The sequence below is a fragment of the Cupressus sempervirens genome, chromosome 8 (assembly GCF_028749045.1).
Source record: "Cupressus sempervirens isolate cs-2001-9-10 chromosome 8, ASM2874904v1, whole genome shotgun sequence".
Lineage (NCBI taxonomy): Eukaryota > Viridiplantae > Streptophyta > Pinopsida > Cupressales > Cupressaceae > Cupressus > Cupressus sempervirens.
In genome coordinates this window covers 275,572,070-275,581,594 of record NC_143125.1, presented here as the reverse complement: position 1 = coordinate 275,581,594, position 9,525 = coordinate 275,572,070, and the positions used below count along the sequence as shown (strand labels likewise).

At 36.8% G+C, this 9,525-nt stretch overlaps 1 protein-coding gene across 1 annotated transcript; it reads left to right on the top strand.

Moving 5' to 3' along the window:
• Nucleotides 1–6,859: 6,859 nt before the first annotated feature.
• On the top strand, nt 6,860–9,324 carry LOC149542500 (uncharacterized). Its single transcript, XM_089797437.1, has one exon. The coding sequence runs from the start codon at nt 7,284–7,286 to the stop codon at nt 8,628–8,630; it is 1,347 nt and encodes a 448-aa protein (XP_089653563.1). The 5' UTR covers nt 6,860–7,283; the 3' UTR covers nt 8,631–9,324.
• Nucleotides 9,325–9,525: the final 201 nt, after the last annotated feature.

The following is a 9,525-nucleotide window of genomic DNA, read 5'->3' as shown; positions in this document are numbered from 1 at the left end:
ATTCCTCAGTGGGGTTCGGGGCTATTTTATCGACATTTTATGGCCGACATGTTGTAACTAATTTTAACCCTAAAGTGGAAAAAATACTTGTATAAAAGGGCTTAGGGTTAGGGATTGTTTCATTATGTGTGATGCAAAAATTGCTTCTTGTGGTGGTATTGAGCTATAAGGTATTACATATTGTAATTAGGTTGTATTCACTAGGTTGTAATAATATTGGACTTACTGTTTGGTGGATGTAGCCCAAGGTTTGGGTGAACCACGTTAAATCTTGGTGTCTTGTGTTCTCTTCTGTGCGATTTATTATTTCATGATATTGTTTATATTTGCATGTAATTATTATTTTTGTCCATGGTAAATCCTAACACATGTTACATTCAAATACAACACACATTCAAATCAAGTATTACTTTTTGAGAGAAAAGGGAGTAAAGAAAGATATCATATTAGAGTACATTAGCGCAAAGGAGTAGATACTAGACATATTCACAAAACCTTTCCCTAAGGATACATTTGAGTATTTGAGAGGTGTGCTTGGGGTTATGCCCCAAGCTTCTTTAAAGTAGTTAATACAAAGATTGCTTAAGTCTAGTATGAAATTAGAGAACTATTCTTTTGTCTAGATTGGATGCTTGATACTTGTCCTATGGTAGAGTATTTGTGTTTGAGTTGAGTCATTGAGGACTCTTGGTAATGGTATTTAGTAGTGTCTTTGGAAACTTTGTGAGATTTTATAGATTATTTTGGAGATGATTGAACTATTAAAATTGACATAATGTGACCTTTGTCATTCATGTCAATAGGGGAGAGATGAGCATGAAAAACCTTCTTTATGCACAAGGGAGAGCAATACATGAGAAATATTTATTGTTGATCGGTATGGGAGAGATATACATTTATGGTTGTGATTAGAACATGAAAAAATCTTTAATTTACAACCTATCTTCATGAGTAGCATGAATAGGGGAGTAATGGTAGATGATGAAGAAAAATATTTTGGTATTCATAGTACTTAGATGATTTTCATCTATGTCGTCATCAATGCTAAACGGGGAAAGTGTTATGCGTGAATGTTTGATGTTGTTAGAAGTATGATTAAATGGAAAAGATTGTTAGTATGTTAGAGAGATGATTGAGTGCTTATGTGTTGCATTCATAACAATATTTTTCATCGATGTCAACATTTCAGTTTCTCGGATGACTCTATTAGAGTTGTAGATGAATGCTTATTTTTCAAGGTTCATGGTCATAGAGTTGTGATATGTGTAATTAGAATAGTATTCAAGAATGTGTTATGATGCTATGTCTATTTTCACGAAAAGAGATAAGTAGTTTAGCATGAGTTACAAAAGTTTTTTTTGTGGAGACTACTCTTAGAGAGAGTTTTGAGTAACTGTGTTGTATCTTTTCAGTGAGGCCGAAGATCATTCAATAGGCTTGGATTATGGTTGAAGACATGTTGAGGATACTTTGGTTAACATGGTAGAATCAAATGTTCATTATTTGACATGAGTTGTGAAATCTTTTTAGTGCGTTGCTCTCAAGAAGCTAACTATTGTTAAAATCTTTGTGAGAAGTGTTATTTGTAATGTAACATGTAACATAATATCTTAGAGTTGTCCTATATTATTCATTGTAAATAGAGAAAGACTTAAGGCCAACTAAATACTTGTTTAGGACATGTTATAAAGGAAAGTTGTTTTCGTTGTGGTTGTGTCAATGTGGATGGTTATTGTTTATGTGAGCTTTGGATACAAACAATGAGCAATTAGAGTATAGATTGATGTTGTTGATATATTTTGAAGGAGTTGTATTGGTAAAGGAGTTGTTGTTTAGTCAATTCATGCACTTGGATATGTTATCATGAAGATTGTTTGGTAAAGATAGTCTTAAGGAGATTTGGACAGTGGGTTCATTTGTCTTATCAACTCCTAACAAGGTTGGCACAACTCCTAACATAGTTGGAATCTCTTGATAGGGATTCAAAGTCTCCTAACATGACTCATATCTACTGAATGTATTTCATTGGCCCTTAACAAAGTCCATCCTTTCACAGGGAGCTTTTACATTAGTACATCATCTTGTGAGAATCATTCCCACCTAGATTTGCCCTCTTATCAAGGGTTTCCCTAGTTAACAAATCTAATGTTATTGTATGTGTTTATCTCTCTATGGTTGTTGCATCTTTTGAGTACATGTTTCAGATTTGATCTCCCCTTCTCTTAGTTTTTTTGATGAACTTTACTTTCTAATAGTACCACCTTGAGCCACACACTTCCAAGGTTTCTATGACAACCCAAAAACATTCCATGGAAATGCATACACATGTTCCACATGAGGCCTCATGAAAGCTCAAACAATGTCCAATAGGTTACATTAGACCAAGTTAGACAATATCCCACAACTAATAGTTGAGGAGGTTAGATCGATCCTAAAAAATAACTAAAAGTCTTATGTGTGATTGTAGAAAAATTTGTGCATTATTCCATTCTTGTTTACATAATGTATGTTATGTTTATAGACTCATGCAGGTTTTTCTTATGTTATTGTACAAAAATATTATTGGTACATGTATTACCTTGTGCTCTGAGGGTTCTATGGCAAGCATTACACCTTGTTAAATAGAGCTATCTTGTTACACCAAATATTGACTATGCAAATAAAAAGGTCACGATTTGAGAACCATTTTATTGTCCACCATTCTTAAATAATCTAACTTGATGCCCACACAAACATGTCACAATCATAATCAAAACATCATAAGCCACAATATTCGTTCCTCCATTTTGTTAGAGAAAAAGGTTAGTTTAATTTAATTTATTAAATTACCTTTTCTCTCTTCTTAAGATTTCACTTTATGAATTTATGCATTCACATTTAATAATTAATTAGTAATTATTAAATGACATTTACCTTTTAGGTTACCCTTTTTCGGGTTTCGATCTCCTTATATAAGGATAGATCTTTTGTAATTATCTCTTATCTTTTTTCATTTTTGAGAATACAATTTGCATATTTTCAGAGAAAACCCTTGCCTCTTCTTGTCTTTCTTCTCTGTGACAAGTTTGTACATGCAGGTATTCTTTAGGCTTTGACGTGGATTTGTATTGCTCAAATCTTTCATAGTATCAAAGTCGGATCTATTGTAGCTTGTTCGATATTTGGAGAAAAAGAAGAACAAAGGTTTGATAGAATAAATCTAGTATTTTTTATGAAAAAGGAGGGTCTTTGATTTTTGGAGCACTTTGAGGCCAAACATACCTCACAATTGGATTCAAAAGGCATCAAAACCCCCCTTTTCATATAAAGTTCATTGATTTTGGATAATGCTGATTTGGGAGGCAAATTTTTTTTGCCTAGTAGGGTCGCACGACCTCTTACATGCATCTCGAGGCATTTAAAAAAAAAAAAAAAAATCAGCCACAGTACCCTTTTCTAGCACCACTGCCATTTTTCTAGCACTATAATGTTTATTCTAGTCCCCAACAGTCTTTTCAGCCCACAAAAAAGTTTCATGACACTATGCAGAGGTTTTCGGGGTGCCATTTACATTCTTGGTGCTTCTTTTCAAATCTGGCACCAACCTCCTTCCTATGGCCACTGCTCCACCCGAGCCTCACCTAGCCACCACTACCACTCCATCAGCGGTGGCAGTTATTTTTTTGAAAAAGAAAAAATCTTTAATAAGCATTTCTAAGGGTCCTGTCATTTTTTTGTGATATCTTGAGCATATGAAGGTATTTTTTCAATTCGAAAGAAGTGTCAAAAAGTTGGTTTCAAAACGCAGATAATGGAGTAGGTATTTTTTGGATTTTTTTCTATTTTGGTACCTATTTTTGTGCTTGAAGTTTGTTGATAACTTCTATCTTCTGGGGGCATAACTTCTTTGTTATAGCTCCATTTTCCAAACCAAAAAAAAAACATCGGAAAGCTCTTCTTGAGCACTTTCTAGATTATTTGTCATTTCACTAGTATTTTTTACTACGTCTTTTTGATTCATATATGAAGATTTTTTTCTCTTCTCTCATTTACGCATTCCTTCTAATAACTAGGGTTCAATTTTTTGCATTGTGGGGGGTGTTTTGTCATATTGATTCTATTATTTACTTATGTAAACTAAAACCTCATTCAAAAAAAATTGAACACCTTCTAAAACAATGGATGAACTTCTGACCCCTCATAACTATCACACTTGGAAGACCTTGATGACTCAATTTCTCCAGTCAAAAGGGTTGTGGTCTTGTTTAGATGTAATGCAACTAGTTTTATAGAGGCCTTTTGAGGTCATGCAACACAAGAACAAGATGGATGAGGCAATAGGATTGATTGGTAGACAGGTCTCCAACTGTCTACATTTTCATCTTGATAGGTGCAATACCCCTCTAGCTATGTGGACTAAGCTTGAAGGCTTGTTTGACTAGTGAATGAGTTCAGGGCACTTCAGATTGAGGCATAACTTACCTCTCTTGTATTGGATTCTTTTCCTTCCATTAAGGACTTCTTGATGAAGTTCAATCAATGAAGATCTTTATTGCAGGGTTGTGGGAAGATCAAGACTGATATTGAGTGCATCTACCTTATTCTTTCTAAGCTTCATGGAAACTTTCAAATTTTTGCTTCTACCTTCTATTCAACCAAAGATGCTTTGGGTAATAGATTTACCAAGCCATCCTTTGAAGTTTTTTGTGATTGTTTGACTCGAGAGAAAGCTAAGCTCTCTCAGTTAGATTCTCTCATGGGCTCACAAACTCATGCATTGGTAGCTCGACCATCTTTAGGGACGAAGGAGAAGAAACATAAATCTCATTCTATAGAGTCTCAGACTGATTCTAGCACTCATAGTTCATTAGGGCCACCTCCTCCTAAGGGGGGTAAACAAAAGCCAAAAAGATTGAAGTGTGCTTAGTATAATAAGCCTAATCATGATGAGTTACATTGCTATGAAAAGAAGTTAGATAGCTATGCCAAATAGCTTTCAGATTTGACAACTCTTCTTCAAAAGAGCAACATTGATATTCCTTCTACTTCTCATAGATCTTCTTCATCATCATCATTTCAGTCAGATGGTAAAGATATAGGAAAGGGTCATTCGCTGTGTGCAACTACTATTCCTCATTCTTCTAGATGGTTACTGGATTCAGGCACTTCACACCATATAACATCTTCTTAGTATTTGTTATCTTCTTTTGAGGCTTCTCCTACTCCACATATTTTGATGGGGAACAACACTATTATGACTATATGTGGGAAAGGTTCTATCGACATTGATGATGGTACATTTCATGATGTACTTTGTATTCCATCTTTGTCCTCTAACCTTCTCTCTATTTAGCAGATTACACACAATGGGACAGGGAAGACAGTTGAGTTTGCACAAGATTCAACACACATAATAGATAGTGAGATAAGCAATATTATTGCTATAGGGATTGTTGATCATGCTTCCCGCCTATATTCCTTCTCACATTTTGGTCCACCATCTCCACTATCAGAGACTCACTCTCTTTTTTCACAAGAGTCTACCAAGGTGAAGTTAGGCCACTTGAACTTATGTGTTGTTCTTGAGACCAATGTTGTGACTTCTACACCTCCACCTCCTGTTCAGATTCCATCTCTTGCACACAATTACTCTTCAACATTGCCTACTATTGCAGCTCCAATCATCGAGCCACCTACTGCAGTTGTTGAGGATATATCAGAGGACACACATCTCCTCTCAGATAATAGATTCAACACACCCATTATCTCACCTCCATTGGAGATTCCATTTTAAGATTCTCATGCTTTCTCCTTTGAGCATCAGCTAGGACTTCCAACTGCACCTAACATACATGGGCTTTATCATCTTTGTCCACTGCCTTTGTTTCCTTCATATTGGAGCCACATTGGTATGTTCATCGACACATGAGTTCTGCCATTTTGGGGGGGGGGGGGCTATGGAGTCTCAAGCTTCTATCATGGAGGCTTTCATTGTACTTATGGTCTTGAGAGATTCTCTTGAGATGTTTCATTTGTGCATCATTTTCTATCTCTTTTTGGAGTAGGGTTTTTCCCACTGAGTTTTCTCTATTTCTCCATTTCATAGAAATTTGATTGTGATTGGGTACCTTATCAAGCCTTGTTGCCGGGACCTAAGTTTACTTTCACCAGTTTAGTTTCCTTGCATTGTTGCTCATCTTAGGGGGGGGGTGTTAGAGAAAAATGTTAATTCAATTTCATTTATTAAATTATCTTTTCTGCCTTCTTAATATTTCACTTTATGCACTTATGCATTCACATTTAATAATTATTAATTGACATTTACCTTTTAGGTTACCCTTTTTCGAGTTTCGATCTCCTTTTCGATCTCCTTCTATAAAGATAGATATTTTGTAATTATCTCTTATCTTTTTTATTTCTAATAATACAATTTGCATATTTTCAGAGCAAACCCTTGCCTCTTCTTGTCTTTTTCTTTTCTGTGATAGGTTTTTACATGTAGGTATTTTTCGAACTTTGTGGATTTGTATTGCTCTTTCTATTGCTCAAATCCTTCACATTCTTCCATCTATTTAATGCAATCATACCATTGCATAAGAGACCTGACTTGATATATAAGAAATGTAACATGATATCTTATTATGAAAGCGTATCATTTAATAAGAAGATTAAATTCCAACAATTCTTTGTGTTCCATTATTGTAACGTATATACACGCATATATGCTCTATTGAATAGCCCCACAAGTTGTTCCCCTCACGTATAGGTGTAATTAAGAGTAGGTAGTGTGAGTGAACCACCCTTTCATTATTTGGGCTACACTGAAATTGTTGCTCTTTCTTTCTTTAGCGAAAACAAAATGATTATTAGATTCCACTTTTACAAACAAATAAATTACACCATGAAACGGATTCCAAGTCTTATACAGCCTTAAACGAATTCCCATGTCCGCTGCATATATTTTATAACACTTCGTAACGAATTCCGAAGTCCATAGGATGCATTTGGAAAATTCGGGTCAAACCTTTAAAGACTACATAGAACTTGTTTGTTTTAGTGGTCCCCTGAAGTATAGAAGAAGATCATAAGGAAGTATCCATATAGCGGGTACCTCCATTCTGGATAAACAAATCTGCATCGGTGTCCCCGTGAATGGGCGGATTTTACAGTAAATAAAGAGAAGCCGTTCTCTGAGCGAATTGCTTCCCAAGGAAGCCTTTAATGAGTAAGATGATGTTTAAGTGGTTTTAATGTATCAGAGATACAGCGACAGGAATTCGGTAGGTCAATTTTGAAGGATATGGATGGAGGGAAACAAAGGATACAACGATTTGTTTGTGTGTTTTCCTTCTCGGACATCAATGAGGAGCGTATCCAAATCATTGCACAGTCCTGGGCGGCTAGAAAAATACAAGGAAGGTGGTGGGTCTGCAAGCTTTGGCAGCAGGAGAAAGGGGCAATCCAGTCCTATGTTTCCATTGCTGCTGAGGAGGAAGAATGCAGGTGGCAGCTCCGAGACTACTGCAGAGGAAGAGCCCACTTCGCCTAAGGTCACATGCATTGGCCAGGTAAGAGTTAAATCTAGGCATGCTGGGAAGGGGACTGAGAGTCTTAAGAATTTTAGGAAGGAGGTATGTGATGCTTTTAGGAGCTTAGGGGCAGAGTTTAGTTGCAAATTTCCTTGCACTGGAGGCACACCCACAAGCCCAAATACTAAGGAAGAAGACAATAAGCACTCTTCGGTATGTGGAAGTGCCCTGCTCGCTAAGTTTGTTATGATACTTCATGATGGTGATGAAAAGCATCATGGGAGATTGGACCCAGATGACGGCAGGCAAGAGAAATGTCTGGATTCAGGGAAAATGGATAACCCATTTCATAGGAAAAAGGATCCGTTTGGTAAAAGGGAGGACATATATGAGGAAGACGAGGAGAGATTGAGGACGAGGCTAAGGAGGTTTCAGGAGGATGATGATGAGGAGGAAGGGGGAGATTGGATCAGGGCAAAGTCTGGGGCGGGTTACAGATTTAGCCATGTCGGTGATGATGAAGATGAGGGAGAACCAGTTTGTGTTCCTCCGAGAAACGCACTTTTGTTAATGAGGTGCAGATCGGCTCCTCTGAGATTGTCGTTGAATTCAGATTGCTGGAAGGCTCCCTTATATGCTGATGGGCGCCAAGACAAGGGTTGTGCTGTTGAATCACATAGTGAGGAATCGAGGATGATTTCTTCTGTAGATGAAGATGAGGCTTGTAACCATGGTGAGAAAAAAGGTGCTACAAGGGTTAAGGGGCCAGAAGAAGATGCAAAGATGAGCTTAACTAACGGATTGCTTCTTATGCAATGTGAGCCAGAGCTTACAAAATTGTCACTGGAGATATCTAAGGAAACATGGGTGCCAACTGGAGAGTATTTTAGGAGGCCCATGGTAAGCGAAGAAGGTAGCAGGAGGTTGAGCAAGGAGAGTAATGATCAAGAAGAGCGCGCTAAAGTTGTACCTAGTATGCTTCAAGCGAAATTCAGTCCCCCTGAGGCATTTATGTTGAAAAGATCTAAATCTGATCCTCTTAAGGTCTCTGTTAAGCTTGCTCCGGAAGCATGCCTTTGGAAGAGAAGAAACTTGGCTAAGCCATCGGCTCTGAACATCTGAAAGTGGAGATTAGCGTTGTTGAAATTTGAAGGTGGTTTATTCTTGTTTCTTGTACAAATAGTTCAGTGATAGCAACTAGCTTCCTTTCATAGTAAGAACTGAATCAAGTCAGGTTTTCCTGTGGTTACTAATTGTTTATGCAACATCGGCAGTTAAACTTTTAATTGAAAAAAGGGGGAAGAGTAGTGCAGGTGGGTTTTATATTGGAAATTTGTCTTGCATTATCTTGAATTTGTTTCCAAGCTTGTACATTCTTGAGCTTTTGTAAAGGGAAATTGCAGTTATGGATTAGATGTGTGTTTTGTCTACATGACTTTGCCGTTTGTAACAAAGCATCCTGGACTTTTCCGATGGCTGTGGATCGCTCTGCTCCTCACAATCGTTGGCCTCGATATGTACCGTTTCCAATGAAATTGAAGGATACAATCCTTGTGATCTAGACATGAAAATCTATTCACTAGTCAAGAAGCTTCTTTCTGACCATTGAGATCTAGATTTGAGTTCCTCGCGATCAGTTTTCTCGGAGAGGGCATATGATATGTATAGGTTTGCTTCATTATAGAGACAGTCTTACTGTCGTGTATTTGCTTTCGAACTTGAGAAATTGTTATTTATTGAACTTGTGTCCTGTACTTTTGAATAACTTATATGAAAGAATAATCAGACAGAGTGATATGACTTTCTTGATCTGTGACACGACGATTCTTTGGAACAAAGAATAGCAGTCAAATGATTTGCATTTCGATTAGAGCTTTAAAGTGCTTTGTACAGCGTGAAAAAATAATCGATCTGTTGTTTAAATGAAGGATAGTATTCAATGTTAAATTTTATATTGAATGTTTTTGTGGTTTGAAGAAGAAATTTTCTCTGGGGACCCAGAGAGGTGGCAAATTGT

What these genes read in the sequence shown, in the direction of transcription:
- LOC149542500 (XM_089797437.1), top strand. Translation starts at nt 7,284, where the DNA reads ATGGAGGGAAACAAAGGATACAACGATTTGTTTGTGTGTTTTCCTTCT.